The sequence below is a fragment of the Sparus aurata genome, chromosome 5 (genome assembly GCF_900880675.1).
Source record: "Sparus aurata chromosome 5, fSpaAur1.1, whole genome shotgun sequence".
NCBI classification, from domain to species: Eukaryota; Metazoa; Chordata; class Actinopteri; order Spariformes; family Sparidae; genus Sparus; species Sparus aurata.
In genome coordinates, this window is record NC_044191.1 from 27,999,664 (window position 1) to 28,025,905 (window position 26,242).

General features: G+C 43.0%; 1 protein-coding gene across 3 annotated transcripts in view; it reads right to left on the reverse strand.

Moving 5' to 3' along the window:
- The window catches only part of aopep (aminopeptidase O (putative)), a 78,018-nt gene continuing 51,776 nt past the window's right edge, over window positions 1-26,242 (reverse strand). For all 3 annotated transcript variants that reach the window (XM_030418124.1, XM_030418123.1, XM_030418125.1), the window contains 4 exons: window positions 14,469-14,585; window positions 8,858-8,944; window positions 8,595-8,743; window positions 1-619 (listed from right to left, as the gene is read on the reverse strand). In XM_030418124.1, coding sequence (XP_030273984.1) covers window positions 8,603-8,743; window positions 8,858-8,944; window positions 14,469-14,585 — 345 coding nt within the window. In that variant the 3' untranslated portion in view covers window positions 1-619; window positions 8,595-8,602. The remainder of the gene's footprint in view (window positions 620-8,594; window positions 8,744-8,857; window positions 8,945-14,468; window positions 14,586-26,242) is intronic.

Consider the following 26,242-nt stretch of genomic DNA (forward strand, 5'->3'; position numbering starts at 1 on the left):
TTTATTTAAGGAAAACATCATTTTATTTCAATGTCAACATATCAAAGAGTTTTTACACGGATAAACAACATTATTAACACAGGTTGCTCTGAAAGTTGTCTGTTGTATATTTTCCAGTGTTGAAACATGACTCACCTGAAGGTATTTCCAGTCTAAACTTTTAAGAACCATATTGTGGCTTTAGACTAAACAGACATGAACTCACACCTCCGCAGCCACACATGTACAGCAGACTAACTTAAACACAGCAGCTCCAGATCTGAAACGTGACCGTCTTTCTCCATGACAGACCTCTTTTAAAATGGGTGAAATTATGTCATTTTTCACCCTTCCCACAACAATAATGTCGACAACAACATTGCATTTCACTAGGAACAGCTGGAATCATTATTGGTTCACACACATCAGCTGTTTCTCTAGACTTGAATGAACGGAACTGCTGCGCTCTAAAACTTGCCAGCTGGCCTTGGCTGTAGAGTAAGAGCACAGCCTTCTGGTGTTCACACTGCTGAGCGATTCTGCAGCGTCCCCGCTGCTACAGAGGAAGAGGAGGTGAGCGCTGGACCTCCGTACGCCCCCGGATGCCAAACTCCTGTTGTCTCCGTCTACGGTCAGCAGCCTGGAAGAGAAAGATATATGCGGATTAGAGCATTTGGTAGACGTCTACATTATCATCTGGCTGAACTGTTGGTATCCACCTGACACGAAGGCAAAAACTGAATACACTGTGTTTAGTCCAGACAGATAATCCACTTCAGCCAAAGAACCAGACAGAAATTGTTTTTTTTTTTTTGTTACGAAAGGTTAAAACATCTAGACCAACATATAGTATTCGATGTGCATTTCTTTCAGTATGGTTAGTAAAGACCATCAGGACCTTTTACATTGCAAAACTGTGAGATGAACTTCAGTAGTATCCTCTGGTGGACAAAACTGTTATATGTATCTGTTGAAGGGGGAGGATGAGCCGGTTGAGACCAGTGCCAGCGTGTCGTGGTTCGGTGGTGAGCGGCCTGGACTCCTGTTCCTGCTGAACTGAGCCAGTGGTTCTGTAGGACTGATTATCAGCTCAGTAGGCACAGGAAGCCAAGCCCGAATCCCTCTTTCTCATGAAGCGCTGGCTGGCTATGAACACATTTCTTTCATCTCGTGCTTGCAGTGTTTGTTGAAAGCAACTCAGGCTGCGTGTCAGACAGTGTTCCGCTTTACCACACTGTTGTCGGTTCTTGTAAACTGTTCAGCTAGTTGGATCTCACTAGCTGGCAGACGAGGGGCTGCACTGGTAGGAACCTCTCCGCCTTGACGTCAGAGAGACCACAGCTATCCAAAGTGATTGGTACAGTGTTGACATAAAGTGGCTATTTAAAGAGTCTGATCATAAAAGGCCAACTATAAATCCATCACAATCATGTCCCAGCACCTTCTGTGTGGAGCACGCATACACACTGCATCGCCTAAAATCGAAAAAGTTTCCAACATATTATTTGAAAATGCGAGTACACAGAACATTAAAGAGACACTCATTCAAGTTTAGTCTTGTAAAGAGAGGAAAATGTGGGCAGAATAAGTATATTTTATACAATGTTGCTTTGTCCTTTGATGTGCAGAGCGCCATTTCCCTCCCATTAGACTGTAATAAATCACCTTTTAGATACGCGCTCTGATGGCAATTCCTCTCTTTTACAGGCCTTTGATGGTCATTACTCTTTTAACAGGCCCTAAATATAGGTCTAAAAATGGCAGGCTCCACATGGCCCTCATTTCTAATTCACACATCTGTCCTCGTTTAGTCGCCATTTTGCCGTCGTGAATATAGAGCGCTATAATACCTCCTCGCAGCTCGTGTTCTGATTTTTGCCAAAAAAAGACTGACCGGGTTCTAAAATACATTTTCAGCCATCTGTCACTGTTTTGATCAGGGAGCGATTGGTCCAGAACAGTATAGCTTTGCATTACAATTAGCCGGCGTTATACAGCAAGTTACTTTTTGGTCATTATTTTAAACTTTAAACAAGTTATTATTTTGGAGGTAGACGGCTTTGATGAGAAACTTTGTCTAAAATGTCCCAAGAAAAAGAGACGTTTAGAACAGACTGAGATTTATTGATCGTTGACTTCACAGAAACAGTTGGCTGTTTGCTTGTTTTGTTTTGTGTTTGAAGCTCATCTCGACTCGATTTGGTTACACTCTGTGATGCTCGAAACAGAATGTGTGGTGTAACCCAATCGAGAATTCCTGCGTTTCTAGTTATCAGTGGGTGTTTTACAGGATCGCGGCCTTTTGTTTTTCCCTATCTGAGACAAAATGATAAAAGCTATTCTGATGTAAATCCACAGTAGAAAACACTAAATTGTCTCAATAAATTGAAACTGACATCCCAAAAATGATGGAAATCTCCAAAATCGTTGCAAGATTTCCATCTTCGACGCCTCAGTCTTGTTTTCCTCCACAGTGTGGAAATGTGTTGTGTGAGAATCTGCCTGCTTTATGGATCTCTGTATCTCCACTTCCTCGGGCTGAGATTAGATCTGAAATCAATACACATCAGCAAGGGATGCATGGACGGCACTTTTCACTGCCAAAGTGATTTGAAGTTTAAAACGTGAAGCACTTTAAGTGCTGAAGGGATGATTTGAGTGCTGATTTGCTTTGAGCACGGTCAACCTTTTTTCATTGAGCTACCCTGCTGTATCTAAACTGAACCGTTATGTTACAGGAATAGTTTGACATTTGGGAAATATGTTTTTTTGGCTTGAGAGTAAAGAACATAACAACGTTGAACCACAACAGGCAAACAAAATGGAACATGTTTATTAATGAATTTAAGGAGTATTTGCAGACAGATTTTGTTATCTATTGGAGGAGCAGGGCCAGCTGTTTACCCGTTTCCAGTCTGCATGCTTAGCTAAGATAAGCTAACCAGCTGCTGTCAGTATCTAGAGCTAAACTGATAAATGAGCCAGGCCCATATATCTGATAGAACCTGCTTATAGCAAGTGTGTGTGTCTGCTAATAAGTAACAGGCAATTGCCTTATGGAAAAGCTATGTCTGAGATCATTTAGATTTGCTCAGGATTTTGGTGGCAGTAAAAAAAATTAAGTGATCTTAATCGGCACAGTTTCTCAAATGACAAACTATTCCTTTAAAATTTTGGCCAATTCCTATTTTCTTTCTTTTTAAGAACTATGATTAACCGCATATACAAACATTTTTGTAATCCTTTCAATCGATAATTCAATGTTATGTTCATAATAAAACACTGACTATCAGATAACTAATAAAAAAAACAAGCTGTAAGCTATTTTAACAGCCTCTTACTGAAATGTCTGATGTTTTTTGCACCTTCATAACCATATATACAGTGTTTACCGGTTTATTGGGGACTCTTATTTTGAAAGTATAAAAACAGAAGGAGTCTGTCTGGTAATGCGCTAAATAAGATGTGAGGGGAATAAAAAGCTTGCTGCTCTGGTTCAGTAAAGGTGCAGTCCATAACCTTGGCCAAAGTGTTTTACTTTCCCCAAGGTGAAACACACGGACAGCGGAGAGGAGAGGAGGATGTGTTAGAAAGCACCACTATAAACAAGCTCACATATTTTGAGGTAAATAACATAAAAATGTTTCTTAGGGTTGGGCAAGGCGAGGGGTGTTCAGTAAGTTGCATTCTGCAAATACACCACTAGATGCCACTAAATCCTTTGCAACAGACCTATTAAGAAGGTCTTTTTTTGGAAAGCTACAGTAGCGGTGAAGTTTAAAAGTTGCGGTCATCTTTGATAAATACCTTCCTGTTAGTAATCATGAGGAAATTCCATTATTTTTTTTGTATATTAACTGTAAAAACAGCATGTTACGACAACATGTACGGAGCACATACTGCACAGAGCTAATACAGCTGTATGACACAGCGAGCGCCTGCTGTAAGACGAGAAGGGAAACGTGGAAAAACAGGACACGGATGATGATGAGGGCGATGATGGCCGCTGCTCCCGGATTGATGAAATATCTGTCAGCGGCATTAGGCACGGTTTGGGTCTCCCCAGGCCTCATTAGTACTGGAACTACCGAGTCTCTCTCCAGAGGTACTTGGCTCTCACCTTTGCAAGAACTACAGAGCACACAACTGGCATCATCTACAGGATTATCTTTTTTTTTACTACGTAACTGCGCGGAGACAGAAAAAGAGGGTTGGAAGCGGAGGGCACGGGAGAGAGATGAAAGAACGAAAGACAAAGCAGGAAGAGAGTAGCGCTGCGCTCATTAGCAACGTTGCGCGGTGTTTTGAATTCGTGAGGATGCTTGTGCGTTTAATTCTTCTGAGTGAGAGGGTCTCGGCGGGAAAAAAAAGTTTTAACTGGAGGAGATGAGGTGTATTTAAGACCGAGGTGACACCAAATGGAGGGAAAATGCAGGATGAAGATAAGGGGAGGAAAAAAAGAGCGAAGTGAGATAAGAGAGAGAAGGGGAAGGTGAGGGAGGACGAAGGCTGAAATGTATAAACACGCATTAGAGAATTGAAGACGCGCAAACACACACAGCCTCCAATGTAAAAAAAAAAAAAGGGGGGGGGGGGGGGCGTTGGGAGAAGAAAAACTTCAAAGAACATTTCTTCTCTCGCTTTTCTTTCGCACCGACTCGTTCTCTTCCTTTGTTTGCTTGTCTGGTTCATGCTCTCCTCAGGTGCAGAACTTAGCCACTGTGAACAAAGAGGAAATCAATCACTGTTCACCAATCAGCTAAGCTCTGTGCCTGGCTGGAGAGAGGATACAATCCCTGTCTGTCAGGTCGACTGACGTGCGCACACACACGCACTCTCTCACACACACACACACAAACACTCACACTCACATCGAGACCCCTCTGGGCTCCCTCATCAGCCTCAAACCCTCAAACACAATCACTCTTAGATAATCATGTCTTCTTTAGTTTGAAGTTTCTGGGGGGGACGGAAGAGCGTGCGTGTGTGTGTGTATGCATGTGTGTGTGTGTGTGCGTATGTGTGCGGTTTCCATGGCAGCCGGCTGGGTCAGGGCTGTGTGGTAATCCCTGGCAATGTGATTTTATCATAAGTCACAAATCAGCACGCCAGGAACCCTCACAGCCCAGACATGAATGAACAAGATCTACTTCTTTCCATCTTTTTTTTTTTCTCTCTTTTCCCCCTTCCCCACCTTCCTCTTAACTACATCCCTCAAGTCCAGCGCAAACCTGCAGGACCCACGAAATGAAAAAAGTCTCTAACTTTCTTTGTTCTTCATCCTTTTAGCGCGGTCATGAAAGACGGGACCTGTAGATCCCGTCTCCCTCTCGCACTGTTTTCCTTGGTTACCCCTCTCCTCCTCTCTCATTCGCCACGCTCGGCTAACCCGGCGATATGCCCCTCATTAAGCGGATCAAGAGGGATTCCAGAGGCATGTACCGGGGGAAGAAAAGAACGAGGGAGTGAGCGGGGAGGCAGGGATGAAAAAAAAAAAAAGGACAGGGAGAGACCACCCTTCTCCTTTTTAAAGGGTTGTGCTTTTTTAGATTTAAACACACAGAGCAGAGAGCGCGCCTTGACAGACATGTTGTTTTCAGTTAAAACCCTCTCAGCCCGCCTCAGCCTAATCCCACTGTACTATGGGGTCCGTGTGCGAGGGTCTGAAAGGGTACGTGGAGGGCTGCTCTACTTAAGGGGGAGAACACAAACTGAGCAGTAAAACACGAATCCGTCTCCCCACAGAGCGATATGAAAAAGCGGTGAAGAGGTAGCTTCATCCATCATTTTAATTGGAGAGAGATCTGGACCTGAGCTCGGTTGACCGGCGTGATGCATTGATGTTTACAGAGGCTCGGTATGGTTCAGTCCAAAGGGAAGCAATAGTAAAAGTTAGGATATTAATCTCTAAATGCTTCTTCTCTTCTTCTATTCTTTCAGGTGTCTTTGCGTCCCCATTTCGTTCCTCCTGTACTTGTAGTGATGCTCCACAGGGAGATGTAGTGAGGGAGTGAAGGATGATGACAAAAGATCTGCGGGCACAGACAGATAGGCGCTATATACGTGTGTGTGTGTGTGTGTGTGTGTGTGTGTGTTTCAGGGAGATTTATCAGGACTGAGCCAGATGCCGAGCACTTGTCTAGAAAGCCTTTCACATCCTGTGCAAATGCATAAAGCTGTCCGCGTGTGTGTCTGAGCGTGCGCGCGTGTGTGTGTCTGAAGATAAAAGCCCGTCTCGTAGAGGCTCGGTCACGGCCTAAAAAGGGATTTAGCGCTGTAAGTCACTCAGGTTGATGGGGACAAGTGTTTAGCGGCACCTCTTGACGCAGCCCGTGTTGACCAAGGTCACAGACTTCTTGTTTGACCCGATCTTCACCGAATTGGGGGTCACAAGATAACAACACAGCTGGCTGATTTCAGAAGCTAATTGGGACCTTGATCATAAGTCTGAGGGTTAAGTCAACATGCTGGGTTGTGAGAACTAATACTTGCCACTGGCTCAATGGTCCCACCATCTCTAACTAACACCAGAAGTAACTGTGCAGAATCCAACGTAATAAACATAAAGGGATGGATGTTCCCTGGTGGAAATATTGAAGAAATATTCCTCTGGCTCTTCTAATATTAGTCTTTCCGTATTTCAACATCGTTCTGTTAAGACAACTGTGAATATGAAATAACTGATGTTAATCTTAAGCTAAATTTTAACTCTACGTTGAAACTAACTTAAACGTTATTACATTCAAACAACTTCTTAAATTTGTGGATTGTAAGATAGAGTTGTCCGATTTCGAATCTATTCTCCCAATCAGTTTCTTTCTTGAGTGATGGATTTTACATCAACAATTTTCTGAGAAAGTTGCAATAGCTGTGGTATTTTTTTAATGGGAGATATCTGGATTTATGATTAAAAGAGAGCATGGCGGCATCAATCAAAATTTGTCAATATCGCAATCAGAATCTGAATCATCATCATCATGGAGAACCACACCACACACATACTGATTAGACAAAAATGCAGTCAGTTGCCTGTTTTAGCTTCTCAAATTTTAAATTGATCATTAGATCGAAAAATCAGCAGCCATACAGGCTTTATGAATCACGATTTTAAGGCTTTTTTGAGTGTTAAACCCTGAGAGGCAGACAAGACATTATACATAGTCCATTATCAAAGCTTTGGGTTAGAATTTGAGGATGAATACTGACCTTCTTTAGTTTTGATTGTTGCTTATTTAGTCAAAAATATTTTTTAGGATCCAATATTTCGTGTGCTTTTTCATATACTCGCCACGATTCCAGTTCGGGACCTTTAGCGTACCTTTAACTTCGTAATCATCACTCCCTCACCGACATCTCTTCACAAATCTATAGCTGTAGCATTCAATCCATATCATACTACTGTGTTGTTTAAAATCTCTGAAGAATAGCAGGGATTCTACAGTGCAGCTGAATAGTTGCGCCAAGATCTGTTTAATTGCTGGCTCATTATTCAAAGGTTAGTGTCAGTAATAGCAGGACTGTTATGAAAAGATCAGCAGCTTCAAAGAGACCTGTCTTCACTCCCCTCCTCCTTTCCGCTCTCCCTCTTCCTCCCTTTTCTTTCTGTCGAAACCATAAATTTCTCTCTTCCCTGCATTTAGTGTGAGACCAATAAACCCCTCACCGCTCTTAATCGTCAAAAAGCTCAGCGGTTGAGACACACTCACGCGCGCGCACACGCGCACACACGCGCACACACACACACACAGTATAAAAATCACCCCATATTGAGCAGAGACGTGTCCCGAGCCCCTCAGAAAAAGCTCGCTGACCCGTTCTCTCCCTTTTTTCTCTCTCCCCTTTCTCGTTTGTTTGAGGAACACATTCCCAAATTCCTTCACTGACAAACACATCCTGATGGCGCTGCTGTGAAACCACGGAAAAGGCCCCATTCTGAGTCCACAAACACACGCACACGCACACTCACACTCACACTCACACACACACACACACACACACACACACACACACACACACACACACACACACACACACACACACACACTAAATGGGCTCAGGGAGGAATGTGAAGTATAGGTAGCCAAGTGACTCAAGTGTGTACTGTCTGCTGGTGCAGATGGAATCCGGATCAATTCAACACAAAGCTTTCTTGTACGGTCGCCAGTTCAGACTAAAAGTTCAGGCATGAGATAGAAATATCATCTTTGATTTGTATAAATACTGAGGAGGAATTATAATATTGTTACATGACTAGATGATACAGAATATTTGAGAAATACTCTGAAATGTTTTGTCATACTGATATGTTTTTGGTTCTTCTCTCCGGAGTAGAATCCAACGGCCAGTTGAAAAGATTTTAAACTAAACTGAAGCAGCTGAACACCTACACAAATCTATTTTTACATCTTTGATCCGGCATGTTAGCAGACCTGATGATGTCATTTCTACCCATTTTCAGTGCCGCTGAGAGCAGGTAAAATTATAATGAATTTTGCAAAGATGGCAGGAAAAACAAAAGAAGATAAAAATGTTTTCTTTTGGTCCATTTTGCATCTGACGCACAACATGGTTGGTACTCATTTTTCATTAATGAAAAACTAAGAAAGAGACTTCACCTCCACCGTCACAGCACCATCTCCTCCACCACTCTGCGTGCCGATTGGTCCATTTCCTCCTGGACTAATGAGAGGCAGCGACAGGCCAGAGCCTGCTGCTCAGGGTCCTCCTGCACCATCAGCTCCCCGTACAGATACACACCCATGGCCTGGAACACACACAAACACACTCAATTTGACTTTTTTTTTTACTTACAATGCAGAGGCGTCTTTCTGATTGAATCAGAGTTTTGAAAAGTGTTTAAAGATTTCATTGTATTTACTTGGTCATGAACTAGAAAGTGTTCCACGTCTCCGTAAGCCTGACTGTACGCATGTTTGACCACCAGCTCACACCAGCGATGTCGCACCTGGAAGTCAAAGCAGAGGAAAAAATACAACAACTCTTAATGCAAAGAGAAACACATAGAGGTGGTCAGGTAGCCTTTTCAGACCGAGGTATGTCAGTGACAGCTATTTCACTTATGTTAATAAGACTATGGCATTTAATAGAGTTATTTATACATGTTTTTATTAGACTTAAAAAGCTAAAAGAGCTTCTTGAATGCAGCAGACTAGCTGCTAACATATCCCTCATTTTAAATAATTGCACTTGCCTGTATAAGTAACACAAGTTTTTGTGTTCTGAGTTTATTTTGTTCATCCAAAGCAGATTGATCTGAACACATGAAAGCCTTAGCAACATATACATGCCCTGGTTACAGTGCATTTAGAGGGATAATACTAATAATAAAAGTAATAAATAAATAAATAATATCATCAATTAGTTCTTCAAAAAGATGTCCTCGCAGACATTTTATTCTTTGCCAGTGAACTCACATTAATGTGATCAGATCTCCCTGAGTTGCAGTAACAAAAGACAAACAGCTCATCTGACAAGCCGAGAGACAAAGCCGCTTGTCTGACAATGAATAAATTCATCCAGAATCGGAGGATTAACAGACGTGAACTTTGTCTTAGAAAGGAGGCCATCTCGATCTAAAGTTCATGTTTAAAAGTTATATTTAATTCTTCTGTCTGTGTGTCTGTTCGGTGTGTGTGCATGAGTGTATTTTTACTGTATGTTTGCATGTGTGTGAGAGCTAATGCCTGGCCTTTCTCCCAGAGGATCAATAGGAGCTCTGTTGCCGAGGTTACAGGAGAGATCAGAGACTGGCTCTGTCCCCGCCTCAGCCATCATCCTTCATCATCTGCTATGGGCATGCACGTCCGCCCGTGCACGTGCGCGGGCGTCGATATACGCGGCACATGTGTATACGGATACGCTCTCGTGTAGGAGACAGACAGGAGGATGATAAAAGAGACAGAAGAGCGATAAAAAAGATCCAGATGAAAAATCTTTTAAAGCACTGTCACTTCTTTAAAGCCTGACAGTTTCACTTGGCTGCTTTTTTTTTGTGGGTATTTCAATCTCCTCTATAACTATCTCCACACACTCAGGATGATAAACTAGTCCTCTGGAGAGTACAGTGACCAAGCGTGGGTTTTTTTTTTTTTTGGTGATTGATTCTATTTCAACAGCTCAAGCTTTGGGCATTTTCACAGCGCTCGTACAGATATTCATTTTGAGGATGTGCACTAAAAAGGGGCCAAATGGATCTACCTGAGCTCCGTGTGAATGTGAGCACACTCTTAATAGGAGTTTTTCGCTTTGATTGCAGCGCCATCCTTCTGCCTGTTTATGCAGCATGAGAATGGAGACTGAGCGACGCTCCATTTGCAAAATTTAAATCCTCACATTACTCCTGCAACCTACTAAATAAACATGAGTTTAAGTGGTCTCAGAGGGGCTTTTCTAGTTCCTCTTCCAACATCATATAAAATCTTCTTTTTCCTGTACATTCTCTGCTTCTGGTTTTTTCTCTGCGAGGCTCCAAAAAAACCCAAACCGGACATGACAGAAAGCAATGCACTGAAACATGCACTGGAATAAGGATATATGTGTGTGTATTCACAAGTGTGTGTACAGTATGTGTACCCTCTGGTGCCAGCCCTGCCCTTCTGGCCTGCGTAGCCCCAGCAGCTGTTCTCTGCACTGGGTTACATTCCTAGGGAGAGCCCTGGGGCAGAGCAGCTGCCTGGTGCACCTCTCCTTACCCTCTTTTTTTTTTTTTTTTTAACTCTGTTTCCTCTCGCTGGGCCCCTCTCTCTGACAGTACATGCAATAACACAGTGACATTCCTTCATTTATTACTGCACCTCTGCCCCTCCTTCACCCTTCAGCACCAACGCCACATACATATAATGATGCTTCAACACATGTATAAAGGCTTACAAAATTAACCTCTACTGTGCCTTCAAGTCCATTTTCAGTGTATGCGCGCTGCATCACTTAATATTGGACCTGGATCGGCTTCAGAACTATTTGTGATTTCACCAATAATGATTATACTGCAGGCCCGGCTCTTAAAATAAGATTTTCAGCAATGAAGATGTCAGTCATCTCAAAGTAAGAATCTTAAAGACATGACAGACGTTACAGTCTGGACATGTCCACATACTGTATACCAGCAAAGGGACCCAAACACAGCCTCATAAACTGTGAACAGCAATAAAATAAAAACAGAACAGAACAGCATGATCTCTTTGAGCTAAAGCTGTTTTTCACAATTTCTGTCTTTCATCTAGGGCTGCAACTAATAATTATTTTCATTATTGACTGATTTGCTAGTTGATTTCATGATTCATTTTGGTCTCTTAAATGTCAGATAGAAGTGAGCCGGCCACTTCAAACTGCCTGTTTGGTACAATTTACAATCAAGACAATAAAAGCAACAAAAAAAGCCATTAATCAATACCTAAGATTAATGTTTAGGTATTAAAATTTTGTATCGAAGACAGTTTTACGATACCAACTCTTCTTTCAACTTATATATTTGTGCTCCTTTATTTGTGGTTTGAGTAATTTCTTTAAGGAAAAAACGTCATAATTCTCTGATTAAATAAATAATTCAGCCGATTCCAGCTTAACAAATGTGAAATGTGGTTGCTTTTTGGCCTCATTGACAGCAGACTAAATACTTGAGGATGTCAACTTTGGCTTGGGGGAAACATTTTTTGTCAAAATGTTTATGGTACGTTATAGACCATACAACTCATTGATCAATCAAGAAACAATCGATAATTGTTAGTTGCAGCCCTATCCATTACGCAATCATTATTCTTTGTTCAGTTGCATCTATTTGAAATGAAAGGGGATCCCTTCCTCTGTGATGCCTCTCGAGGTTTTTTCATATTTTTCCCATTAGAGATTTTTTTATTTTGTGGTTTTTCTTGTTCACTTCAGAAGCCATTTTTGTTTCCAGTCTGTGAAGCCCACCGAGACTGTCGCTGCGATGAAAGGCAACACAAATAAACTCAGATTGACTATTTTCTCAGACGCTCCTCGGTTTATTTATTCTCAATGCCTCTTTTTCCTCTTTTTGTTTTCTTCACGTGGAAGCAGACTTGATGTGGTCGCGTCAAGTCTCCGGTCACCGGAGGAGTGATCCTAACCTGGGCTCAAACAGACAATGTGTCCCTGTGTGCTTGACCGGCAGATGGCCTTCAACACACACACACACACACACACACACACAAGCATGCATGTACTAGCTCACAAAATCACACACATGCACATGCACATGCACAAAGAGAGGCACACAAGTATCTCACATCACATGAGGCTCATGGGAAAAGTCATGCTCTCTCTCTCATACATGCGAACACATGCTCCGGCTCACACACGTATTCATGGTCACTCACACCGTTCACAAAGCCGTCCCGGCTGCACGCACACTTGTGGTCAGCCACATATTTCCTTTCAGTATACACACACGCAGGCTTGAGCTTGCACGCCAGTCTTCACTGCATCTTTAACCCAGAGACTTCTTTATCACTTTCACTTCACGGTGTACTACCGTGTTAAACGTCTCTGTATTCAGCAACTAACAGGTGGTGAAAGTATATATGCAACAGCATGCCATGCTTCTATCATCTGGTTAAGCTGTGGTAATATGAAAGTAGCTTATAAAATGGATTAATAAAATTGATCTAAACAGCAAATCAGGGAAAGTCTGCCATCAACGTGGTATGAAATCATCATTAGCAGACTCGCAGCAGATTTTTACTCTATGCAAACTGATAATACAGTTCTATTTTTGGGTGGACAATCTGTTGTGTTTTGTCCTATCTGGATGCTTATTGCTTACTGCTCTTCAGAAGCCATGAGAATCATTCCTCTAATCCAATATCCATCGACTCTGAAAAGCTCTCATCCTCTATGAGGTAAACAGCAAGGGGCTACAGAGGCATAATTGCGCTCGGCCTTGTATTTATCATCAATCCCTCTGAAGAGGATGTAGTGTCGGACAAAGAAAAGCTGAGTGAGAAGAGACAGACAGGGAGCGAAAGAAAAGAGAAACAGAACAAATGGGCAAATTCATAAGGAGCGACGTAGGTGATTAACCTCTCCTGAATGAGATTACCAACATTAGGACAGGACCATTGCCTCCAGACAGGTGCGTGCAGGTGTGTGCATGTTTGTGAGAGAGAGAAAGTGAGAGAGTGTGTGTTTCCATGCATGACTATGTGCATAATGGCCCTGTGTATTTTTAGCGGAGGCTAAAAGTTTTTCCTGGAAATTGCAGATGAGAATCTGATTTCATCTGCCAGGAAGAGGCCTGAACATAAAGCTGGACCCGAGGCTCGACGCAAAGTGGCCTCATCTTGTAACTGCGAGGCTAATAAGGGAGTTAAAGGAGACCTATTGTGCTTTTTCAGTTTTTTTTCCCTTTCCTTCAGTGTGTTGTATATGTTCTTGTGCATGTAAAAGGTCTTGAAAGTGAAAAAGCCCAAAGACCACAGCAACGGGAGCTCTTCTTTCCCACCGAAAACACTCTTCCTGATGGGCCTGAAATGCCTCGTCAGCAGTCCCGGCTTTAATTCTGTGACATCACACTACACAACCATGTCATATATTTGCATAATTTCTGCCTATATTTATGGTAGAAATAAAGATGACTGGAAGCTGAAAACACAACAGAACTGACTGGAGACATGGCTCAGGCTTGTGTGAGCTGACCAATCAGAGCAGACTGGGTATTCAAGTAGGGGTTGCTTAAAGAGACAGGAACTAAAACAGAGCATTTTAGTTGGAGGGGGAACACAGAGCTGCAGCCATGGACTGTATGTGAAAAAGTTTTTTTGGAGCATTAAAGAATGTAAACCTATTCTAGCAGTAACCCAAATAGGGGCAACATTTTGTATCTGTGAGGACTTGTCCATGCAGCCTGAGTGTGCAACGAAAATCATAAAAAACGTCTTCAAATGTAACTTTAGTCTGGATTCAATAAAATAACCATTCAGCTGACATCTGAGCCTCATTGTATACATTACTACCCGAACAAAACAGCTCATATAATTAATAAGAAACTTGTAAAGAACTAAATATGTATCAAATTTTTCTTTTCAAGACGAGCCATGTGTTAACGACGAAGGTTAGCGTGGACGGTTTACAGGCTGTGCCGCAGCTGTGTTTTCACACTCCTGTACTGAGAGGCGGCGCTGTACAGTAAGAACTCCTGTAGCGGCCAACACACACAGCTGCAGAGCACAAACACGCACACACACGTACTCACAAACATCGTTAATAGTACCATTAAGGAACTTTGTGCAGTACTAAAACATGAAGCGAATACTTGTGGGATTTAGTCAGTAATGGTGGCTGTAAAGAAGAGAGATGCTATTACAGCAGAATTTACTACACATTACTAAGCGGCGCGCCTTGGGATGGAAAGGCGGAGGAAACCTTCTACTTTCTTATAATTGGGAGGAGATTATAGAGCTTGGGATGCATACGCTCACTTGTTCGAGCATGTGTGTGTGTGGTCTTACCTCGGCGTCTTGACTCTGTAGGTCGTAGGTTCTTTGCAGAGCGCGCACCGTTGACGCGCTCAGCTCCTCTTCCTCGAGCAGAAGCTCCAAAAGCATCACGAGCTGCTCCGATGTCACCTGAGGAGACAAAACAATTCATAAGATTAATAGAGCTCCCTTATAAAATCCATTGAGACACATTATTGGACTTTATGAGCAGAAAAAGTCACATCTCCGTATACCAGCGGCTTCAAACTACTAAACTAGCAAAATTATAAACATATTGCCTGCTGCGAGTCTTCTCTCAGACAAATTTAAATTTCATTTTGTGTTCGGTGCTGGGGAAGGCTTGATGGAAAAAAACAACAACACACCAATATAAGTCAGGTAATTAATGCAGCCTTTCAAACAGAGGAAACGGTTGCATAATAAAACAGAGCTGAGATGGCAATTGAATAAATATGGTAAACCAAGTGAATCCTCTACAACTGGGAAATATTACAAAATAGGCAAAAGAGGACAGATGAAGGGAAAATATTAGAAATTCGAAATCAAGGGCAGAGAGAGAAGTGAAACAAAGCAACGAAGTTGTCTTTTTTTGATACAGCCTTATTGAAGAGATACAAAGATAGCAGCGGTGGTAAGGGACACACGCTGCCGAATAAAATAAAAAAATCTTTTAGAACATTTATTCTTTGTAGGTTGCAAAAAGACGGTTATGAAATCCCTGATTGCAGCGATGTCAGAGTCTTGAAGAAAGAAGCGAGGGTTTTCACTGTTGCTTCTTCAGGGTGCATTAACGATTGTCTTATCCTGAAGTAAAACTAAAGGAAACAGGCTGTTTTATTCTAGTGACTAACATCTTCAGGGACAGCAGGGAACCCAGCTTTGAGTTTTAGGTGATCATTCTGGGGGATGGATGTGGGCAGCGATATGAGAGAGCGACTTCCTCCCCTGGAGAGAGCTGTGCCCAGCCTTGCCTCGCCTCTCTCGTGCATACACCCAGCACTCCCATCCACACTTTTCTCTGTGGTCCCAGTCTGGGACACAATTAATGGCTGCAGGCCCCGCAGAGACTGAAGTGAAAATAGGTATGAAGTGTGTGACTGAGTGAAGCGGAGCGCAAGAGAGGGAAAGCAAGGGGGGGGAGAGAGAGAAAGTGACAGAGAAGGAGGTAGACAGAGAAAGCTGCTTCTGTTCAGGTAAACACATCCACTTAAGAGAGGAGTAAATAAGTGCTGCTTTGAGTAATATACATTTAAAGGCTATCTTTGGTAAACAACCTCCTTCGTGCTGCTGGGAAATACCTGACCTAAAACCAGGAAGTATTTCAGCAAGTTGCTGTTGGAGCTGAGGGAATAACACCCAGACTCTAGCTGGCAAATGGTCAAATCAAATACACACACACGCACACACGCACACACACACACACACACACACACACACACACACACATGCACACATGCACACACACACACACACACACACACACACACACACACACACACACACACACATTGATGATCATCTAGCTCCGTGGAAAATCTAATATCCAGTCTTTCCCTTCACCCTCTATCGACTCTCCCCCTCTCTCCTCCCTCCATTTTGTGAAGGCTGAGTGTTTTCTGAAGTGGCGTCTCCATCTCTAAAGGGTCTCTTTGGGGCCCACCCATGATCCTTCTTGCTCTCCCACCCTTTGAAAAGTGAGGAGTCCACGGTGATAAAACACTGCTCTCTCCTCCCTCTCTCTCTCTCCCTCTCCCTCTCCCTCCCTCACACAAACATACACACACACACACACACACACACACACACACACACACACACACACACACACACACACACACACACACCCCTCCGCGCTGACTGTGAGGTCCTGTTATGCCTGTATGTACTTATGTTGCTATGGTGGTAATCGATATGTCTGCACCAGTGTCTCCAAAAACAAATTCCTCTTCAATGATGGTACATTACAAAGCAATTTATATTGTTGTTATTATCCTCTCTCTCTCACACACACACACACACACACACACACACACACACCGCAGACACACACACACAAAAACTGTACACTTTCACAGACAGAACCAGGATTTTCTACCTCATCACATGTAACATCTCCATGGTGAAGTCACCAAGCAACTGTAAACTGGTGCCACAGAGCAGAGAGTGTCTTCTCACCTAACTTGCCATATCTCATTTCAGCCCAGTCACCAGAATAAAATCATATTAAATGACATGTCAATGTAAGGAGGAGGAGGGTATGGTGGCGGCGTGACAGCGAGGTGAGACGGCGGCCTTGCGTCAAGACCGCCCTTTGAGTCCAGCTTCTACTGATGAACCCGGGGAATTTTAGCGACAATCTGGACGTTTTGCAGCCATTTTTGAAGAAACCGCAGCGGATATTTTAAGCCAAAACACAAGCTTTTCCAAACAAAGTGATTATTGTGCTTGAACCTAAGCTGACCTAAAAGTTAAAGATTGAAATGGAAAGACACAGAAAGATGAGAAAGAAATCCTAGGATCAACATATCCATGGTTTGCAAAAATGTTCGATGCCACAATTTCAGCGTTTATGCTGTTGCTGTGGCAGCACCTAAACTCTGGAGCAGCCTTCCCCAGTTCATCAAGTCCACACTTTTATAAATTCTGTCCATCTGTGCATCATGCTTGTGTTTGTGTATGAATGTATGTATGCAGGTATGTGTGATGTATGTGTGTCATCGGTTCGTCATATTCGTGAAATGTCAGATAACTGCTTTAAGGCTCAGCTTTGAGGAAAATCTAATTGATATCTGTTAAGAGGTAGCTTGGATGCAGTTGAGTGTGCGTGTGTCTGTGTGTGTGTGGATGAGGGAGAGGGAGAGCGCAATTAAAGGGGAAAAGGTGAACTCCAAGGCTGAGTACCCCCTTATTAGAGCCTGAAGAATCACATAGACACTTACAAACAGCCTACACACACACACACTCTCACACACATAGAAACACACACACAGCCCCATGTCATGACCAGGTCATGGGTAACTCTAACAATAGCCCTTAATAGTACAGTGCTGAAAGCACTTTACCACTGAAGGGGGAAATGTATCCCTCTCTATCTCAACGATTCATGTGAAAAGATCTCCTCACACACACCCACACACACGCAGACACACACACGCAACACAGAGTTTGGCCACATGAAAGAGGCATTTCATTCCCATACTGTCCGTCAAAGCTGAGGAATGCTAATGGTGAAAAAGACAGAATACACAGTCTCTCTCTCCTCTCTCTCTCTCTCTCTCTCACACACACACACACAGATGGCCTGTAATCTCAGTCATATGGACATATGGACATTATATAGAAAACAAAACACACACACACACACTGCCCTTCTGTGCAAACCACGCACAAGGGTCGGTTGCACTGGCTCTATATTGAGTCAAGACTTGCAAGGACCTCTGGGAAATATGCCGCTGAAATGTCCCCTTCACACACTGACCTCTAAACCTCTACAGAACAATGACGCCCCCCCACCCCCGCCACACACACATGCATACACATGCACAAATATAGAACAGGCAGCAGTGACTGACAGCTCAATGAGACAAACAGCTATACGCAGGATATGATGTCCACCGTCAAGTGTAAAAATGTTCAAATGCACATATAGCTCTGTGTGTGTGCGTGCGTGTGCGCGCGCGCGTGTGTGTGTTTGGTGCTGTGTATTCACATGGGAGTTAGAGTAAATAAGTGCTGGACAGTAATGGAGAGAAAGATTCAAAAGGAAGAAGCAGCTACATTTTTCTACGAGTGTGTGTGTGTGTGTGTGTGTGTGTGTGTGTGTGTGTGTGTGTGTGTGTGTCAGTGCGTATGTGTGGGTGTATGGGACTCAGCAACATTAGTCATGCTACTGCTGCTGCATAACATGCTCGTACCGCACAAATTGAATCGAAGCTCTTTAGCCTTTTGTACAGAATGTGTACACACACACACACTGAGCATCAATAGAGGCTTTATTGTAATATTTCTAACCGGAACGCCGATCGAGCCGCGATGAAGGATGAGTTAAGAGTTGCAAATAAATTGTTTCTGACACATCTGTGGGTCTGCGTTGACTCAACTGAACTCCCATTCTGTAAGATAGTGTTACAAAAGTTAAGAAGGGTTGTCCAAATAATAAAAAAAAACTGTACATCTTGATCATTTTATTTCCCTTTCCCATAATGCAACAATTGTTCGGCATTTCCATGGCAACATCATTTAGTACCACTCTGTACGGTACATAGGAGAGTGAGCCTGTGTCCTTTTTCAGGAGCCTCGAACCAAAATATTCTCCATCTATTCTTTACATTCTGCACATCCTCTCTGCTAAAGAGGGTGACGATCTGTACTCTTTTTACTCTCTTGCCACCCTCCGAGGTCACTCACCATTTACCACCACATCGTTACAAGAGGGAACCTCAGATAACCTCTGCTAACTGACTCATCATTCTCCCACGTTTCTGCTTCCAGAGAAATAAACCGCTCATCTTTTTTTACTGCCATTTCTTCTACCACTTTTCTCACCGGGCTATTGGTATGGCTTGAAGCCCTCAAACTCCTTTGGGGTGCCCATTATAAGTTACTGGTTACAGAAATAAGAAACGGAAATGTGGAAAAAGAGGAAAAAGACAGAGAAAGAGAGAAAAAAGAGAAATGGCCCCATAGGGATTGCGTTAAAAAAGGCCAATGATTGACCATAAAATCTATATAATGATTCCAGAGAACATAAGGGAACCTCTTTCTATGCCCTTGGCACCGTAGAAAGGAATACAGAGGTGTTGCTAATGCTTTCTTAACCTCCCTTTCCTCCCCTCTCTCGTTCCCTACCTCCGTACCGATGGGGAGAGTGTGCTGCTTGTTCAGTCACACTGTATTATGGCGGTTGGAGACATTGAATAACTGTGACATTATAAAACCAAACTGTGAGAGGCCATTGAATCGTGTGTGTGCGTGTGTGATGCCATTCAGCCGCTCGGTTGCCTTTTATTTCCGTCTGACCGCAGGCTCGTAAAAACACATTCTGGCACCAGCAGCTTAAGGCCTCAGCCCACGTCTCAGGTACTAAGGTTTCACTCATTCTTTTCCTCTCAAATCCCTCCCTTTTTCTCCTCCGCCTCTGTCTCCGCGACTGTCTGCTCCCCGTCTCCATACCAACTCCTTTTCACCGGTCCGAACTGCGTGTCTGGCTCCTCCAATTATAAGCCCCTCCTTGCATCCTTTATCTTTCTCAATTCTTTATTTTACACTTGATTTAAGGGCCCGCACATTCATCTGCTCAAACTGCAGTGGCAGGCACCAGGACCTGAGCAGATACAGTACACCAAGCAGCTGTTAAGACTCTCTCAACGGCCATGACAGTACAGATAGCATCGCAAATACTTACTCTTTTAATTAGCCTGTAACTGCTCCATACAGCTGCACAGAATTAAAATGCGCAACGAGAAAAGAAAAAAACAGGGCAGATGGTCAGGAATAAAATGGCAAGCAAAGAGAAAAAAAAAAAAACGTAAAACCGAATGATGTAAAGAAACTGCGAGTACCTCGGGGATATTTATGTTGGCAAGTGATCATTTAGCACTCTGAAATCCTTGCAGCTTCTCTATTGTGTATACTTCTCAAATACTCTCTATTGACCTCTTTTTAAATTTAGTTTTCATCAACAATACACATTTACATCTGTCTTTTTTAGCTATAAATTACATTTTTACACGTATTCAAGTATTAGGCAAATAGAACATAGAAAACAACATACATTTCCACTCCAAATTACATCAAATCAATCAATCAATTGTTCACCCTAAGGTATGTTAAAATACAGGCCACATATTTTGTAAAATAAAAGGTGGCAGGTGACATGTAAATCAAATATCTGTTAATAGGGGATATAAACGTAAGGATCAAGCAGGAGGGCCGAACACAATCGGGCAATAAACCCTCATTGTATTTATTAAACTATGACAGGGCTCCATTGTGTGGTAAGAGTGGATTTTTAAAGCCTTAAAGGAAACTGCTCAGCCTCAGGCCGAGTGGAAGTTGGATGAAGTTGTCAGTTCTGGACCTTGACAGCGAAACAGCGTTGCAGCTTAACAAGTGTAGATTGGGAAAAGAACCAAAGAAAAATAAGATAAAATAGGCTGGTACAACTCATCCAGCATTGGTCTCCAGAAGCCCTGACATCCTGAATTGATTTGAGAAGATGTTGTTTACACCCTTTTTTAAGACAAAATCTTCAGTGTAGTGTTAGCACTCCCCATCAGAAGTGGCTGCTCAAGCTCAACCGCCCGTTGAGGGAGTAAATAACTTCTTTTCAAATCAGTTTGGGATCTCAGGGCTTTTGTAGATTACGTTGGATGAGCTGTCTGGAGCCATTTTGTCTATTTCTTTTATTTGTCCCCAGTTAGTTAGTTGTTTAGGAGAATGCTGTTTTGCTGTTAAGCTCTCTATGAACCTGTCCTTGAATGAGTATTGCTCCATCTGATAAAGATCCCAAACATTTTGACTCCATGTTGTATGTGAGAGGGTCTGGTTTTAGCTATCTAATGGTTATACACGTCAAGACCGAAAGTAATATTTTGAAAAGGTATTTCTTTGCCCTCCCATGATCAAGCATTTCTAATGCAATGATTGAGGTCGAACTGCAAAAAAAATAACATCTTAATCTATGCAGCAGACTGAGTCTTATTGCCTTTCTCAGGAAGAAACACATGACCTTATGTAATTAACACATTTGTGGTCTCATGTTAGCAGGAAGCCCCTTCAATGCAGTAGTGGGCGCCTCTGCTTGCGGAAGCATGTGTGGGAGACTTTAGTAAAAAGACACAGCAGTAATGAGAGGACCCTATAAATACAAAACCTATAAATATGATAGGTGGCTAAAGGAAAATAAATCCAAACACTGCGGGGATGTGATACTGCAATCTTGTGGCTTCACAAGGTCTAAAAAGACATTATAAAAAGGCCCGCTGACATCATAGGTGTGTAAACCGATTTCGGGTAATGGGGTTGGAGCAAACACGCGCACACAAATACACGCACAGGAGATGCTGAAAGGTTATCTGAGTCACATGTTACCCTTTCAACTGGTGAAATGGAGCTGTCTTCTGTGCTATCATCACCTCGAATGACGTCATACCTGCTGCTGCTGCAGCACGGTGATGATCTCACAGATAGTGCCGGTCACAGACTGATGACCTCGCGATGACCTACAGCTACGACTGTCTATCTTAAATCTAATCATAAACAGCATTCATTCTTTGTTTTTTCTGCCTTAATAAACAACCACAACATCTACAGAGATGAGGGTGTGCGTTGGTGTGTTTGTGTGTGGATCTGGCTCTTGCAATCAGTGGTAAACCTAATCAGGAAGAACAACATATATGAGGCTTTCTGCGGAGACACGGTGAGACGAGAGAAAGCGAACGAGCGGAGAAAGAGGCGAAAGCGTCTGGAGTTTTGACCTTGCAATCACAATGACTGTCGGGATCAATTGCCTCATCAATGTTTCTTCTGAAGCGAGTACATGCGCTGACAACGGGCAGACAGTCAGGGATGTTCCCCCAGCATGAGTGTGAGTGTAATGGGAGACAAACATGCACGGCACGTACATTGCTTTGCCAATCAACAGAGACCATTTTGGAAAACAAACATGTGTATGTGCCTCATTTATGCCGGATACATTCTAACAATATTGAATCCAGACTGCGCCAATGCATGTTTGTGTGAATGCGTGTGTTTTATCACAGTTTTTAGGAATTTGTTGTGGACAGCACTTCAATACGTTTAGACAGTTTAAACAACAGCAACTCCCAAAATTGAGCTATTCCTGAAGGGAATTTGGGGAGTTACTCCCACAGGCGCCAAAAAAATATCCTATTTGACATATTTGTCATTAATAAAATCCTCTCCTCTTTCATAAACTTGCTGTAAATGGTGAAATCTGACATTGCAGTGTGTTCAAAGAGCTCCTAAATGATGGGAAGTTATGACACACTTTAGACGAGGAGCAGCAGACAGACTGCTACAGCGATGCCGAAACAAAAAAACACTTTTTACAAGCAAAGAAACATGTGTTGCATTTAATTTGAGCTGAATTTGACTGTGTGTTTGATCAGCTGCTGGTTGTTAGGACGGGTAGCCCCTAGTAGCTGCCCCCCCTCCAATCTTCCTTCCTGGCCTTCAAGTTCACAGTCTCGGGCCAATCAGAAAGCAGCGTGAGGTCACAGCAGGGTTGCCAAGTCAGGGGTTAAGCTGAAAAAGCACACACAGTGGGCCCGCCAGTGGGGAATGACTACTTTCTCTGAGGCAGAATCAACCAGGCACACAAACACACACTGAAAAAGACACACCTACACAAAGAGTGCGTGCAAGCATGTGTGTGTGCACTTGCAGCGGGCATGAGGCATGTCTTTTTCGGCTCGTGGGACAGCTTTCCTTTAACATCTCAACAGTTTCTTTGTGCAGACACAGAAGGTGGGGCGGCTCGTTATGTAAAATTCTATGTTTCTGCAATTTGGCATTGATCATGAAGGCAATTAACATGTTTTCTCTCCTACTCATCACCGCTCTGACTCATTCACACATACACACACCTCCAAAACAGGGGGAAGTTTAATTAATCTCTGGCACTCTATGCTTTGACGCAAGCTGCAAATCTAGCTGTCTCCAGTGGATGCCTCCCTCGCCTCCCTCTTACTGTTCCTCCTCCTCCTCCTACAATCCGTTGTTCCAGTCCCAGTGGAGACACAAACAACTCCTCAAACACATGCACATTTCAGATAGGCCTCTTTTTATATCTCTCCAGCCATTTAATCACAGTTTGGAAAGCACAATTACCGTGGAGGACGGCACTTGTCACTTCTGCTGCTGTTCTGGGGAGGTCGAAACAGGCATGGGCTGCCTCCTCATCATGTGTTTCCCACCTGCCACCTTCACCAGAAGGACAATCCCCATCCAACTACCTCCCTGCAGGTGCCCTTACCAACCAGTGGGAGTCACTTCCGGGGATTGAACCCACGTCTCAGTGGTGGCGGGCGAGTGCTTTGCCCCCTGCACCACCCGTATGCTTTAAAAAGAGAGAGGCCTTTGAAAAAGAACTGGAACAAAAGGACTGTTGTTTGTGTGAGAGAGAGAAAAAAAATCTGTCGCATTTGTACTACAGTGACACATCCAAACAGCTGGACGTCAGCTCGGACAAAGAGAGAGGTGAAGAGAAGGGGATGGTGGTGAGAGGAGGCACACAGGATTATTTCTGTTGAACCACACACAGGCAAACTGATGGAGACAGATACACTCCTCCAACGTTCTTTTTATAAACAAATTCAATGAAAAGAGAATCCAGCAATGATTTAATGCTACTAAGAAGTATTATCTGTGTAGCCAAAGCATGATATAATACATCTGTGACTTGAACTGTAAGATATTGTTCGACTAATGCAGTTTTGGTTTTGGTCTTTTCATGGGATAGGCTCTGGTTAGGCTGAGGCACGAAAAGTAACTGGTTATGGTTAAGGAAACAGCATGGTTTGGCTTAAAATGGCTGTATTGGTCACCACAAACACAACTGGAGATGGCCCAACATCCCGTGGAAAATATCAGTTTTGGATGAAAATCTGATCTTGGTTTTGTAGCCACAAACACAACTGGAAATTGTCCCGAGTTCACTTTAAAATTATCTCGCTGTGTGACCCTTACAAAATGTGAAACACCGTGGTCCCGCTTAAAAAATATCCAGGAGATTTGCACTAAAAAAATGCTGAAACGTTGCGTTTGCCTCATCGCCTGTAACTCCACCATCCCCATCCACATCCCGATGTGAAAGTCAGGTAATGAACATGTCATATAAACATTCTTCTCAATCAAAATCCATGCATTATTCCCTAAAAAATAACTATTGCTGGTGTTATAGTTTTCCATATTCTACTGGAGGGTTTCAGTTTTGTTCGATAGTCTGTGTCCTGCTTTCATGGTTTTTCTTGCCACCATTCAGTGAGAAAATACTGAATCCAAAATCATCACCGTACCCGAAAATCATTTAAACTTTGATGCTCAACAACAACACGGTACATCCAGTTATCTCACAGATATCTGCCACTACCCTGAACACTTAAGGCACGGAAGTATAAAATGTGACTAAGGCTGAAAATAGCAGAGCACCCTGCTTTAATTTCCTCATGTCATTTGTTCTGGCCTGATCCTGAGAGGGTGAGAGCAGCCTCGGGGTCGTGGTTAAATATTATCCCTCAGGTGGGGGGGAGTGGGGCAACAGTGGCTACCAGTTTCCTTTAAGGGGTTGTGGATAAATATTATCAGTGGTGTGTGCTGCTCTTGATTACAAGAATTCCTCAGGCTAATAGGGCACAGGCAGACACGCATGTCGAGAGAAAAAAAAGGAACATTTGTAAGCTCATGCAATTTAATGTGGGCAATTCCACCATGCCGTTTGGGTCGCGGTTAGGTTTCTGAATGACGGGACACAAGCACGCACACACACGCAAGCAGCTAGGATTCGTCTGTTCAAGCCGGGCTTAGCTTGATGGAAACAATAATGGGGGTAAAACACAAACATGCACCGAGGATGACCTCCAGTGTGGCGTGATAGCATCTGCGGCTGCTGAAAGATACACTGAGAACAAGAGGACGAGAGCCGGAGTGGGAGGGCGTAAGATGGGATCGACAAGAGTCGACCACGGAGAGGGAGTGGCAGAGAGGGACAAGAAGGGAAGAGGAGAGGCTGATATAGCCAGAGACATCAAACAGAAAGGTCACGTTCAGAAGGAGACGGGAGCATCTGGTTATTCTCTCTGAGCTGTGTTAATGTTTCTTTGTCGGTCTTTGTTAAATTTGTGTCTTTGTATCTTTTAGGGAATACGCTCTTGAACATTTCAAATATTCTTAGACTGCATCAACTGCAATATTTTCAATACTTTATAGTCAAATTTCAATTTTCTATTCATGCTTCTTGACTTAGGGCCTTCGCTTTTTATCTTTTGCTTTTTTTTCTCTATCCATTTTGTTTTTGTTATGCACAAAAACATCGAGGCAAATTCCTTGCATGTTAAAACCTACTTGGCAATAACCTTCATTCTGATTCGTGTGTGTGTGTGGGTTTGTGTACATGTGTGTTGTCTCCTGTGTGAACTCCGGGCAGGCTGGGTTTAAGCAGTCTGAGCTGACAGAGGTATGCGGGATGGACTAAGCCCAGATATCTGTTGCACAGACAGACGCACACACACAGCTGTGCACCACCACAAAGAGACACACACAGACACACATATACTCACACACGGGGAGGGAGAGAAAGAGGTAGATATTATAGGACACCACAGAAACAGGAGAATAAGATTAAGAGAGACCATCACAGAGAGACGCGGACAAGAAAAAAACTGATGGAAAGAAATTCAAAACGTGTTGTTTGCTTTGCATTAAAATCCCAGGAAGACAATCCCTCTGTCTTTTTCCACTGATAAGAGCACATCCAGCCATGATATCCCAGACTAAGGAGAGCGGAGCTGAAGCTGTCACCTGTAATATGGCTGCCGGCAACGTGTCTGTCTGACTGTCTTGACACTAGATTACTCCAGACTTTTGCAAAAGATTAAGAAAGTAGTTCTGTGTTGTCATCGTCTGGTAGCGTGAATGACAGTAAACACGGCTTTGTTGTTGTTATTCAACATGTTTATCATCATTATGACTCGCCTGCAAGCCAATTTGCGTCTATTTCACAGCGCGTTATTCCTTGTAAAGGGACGAAAATAAGCTCAAATGAG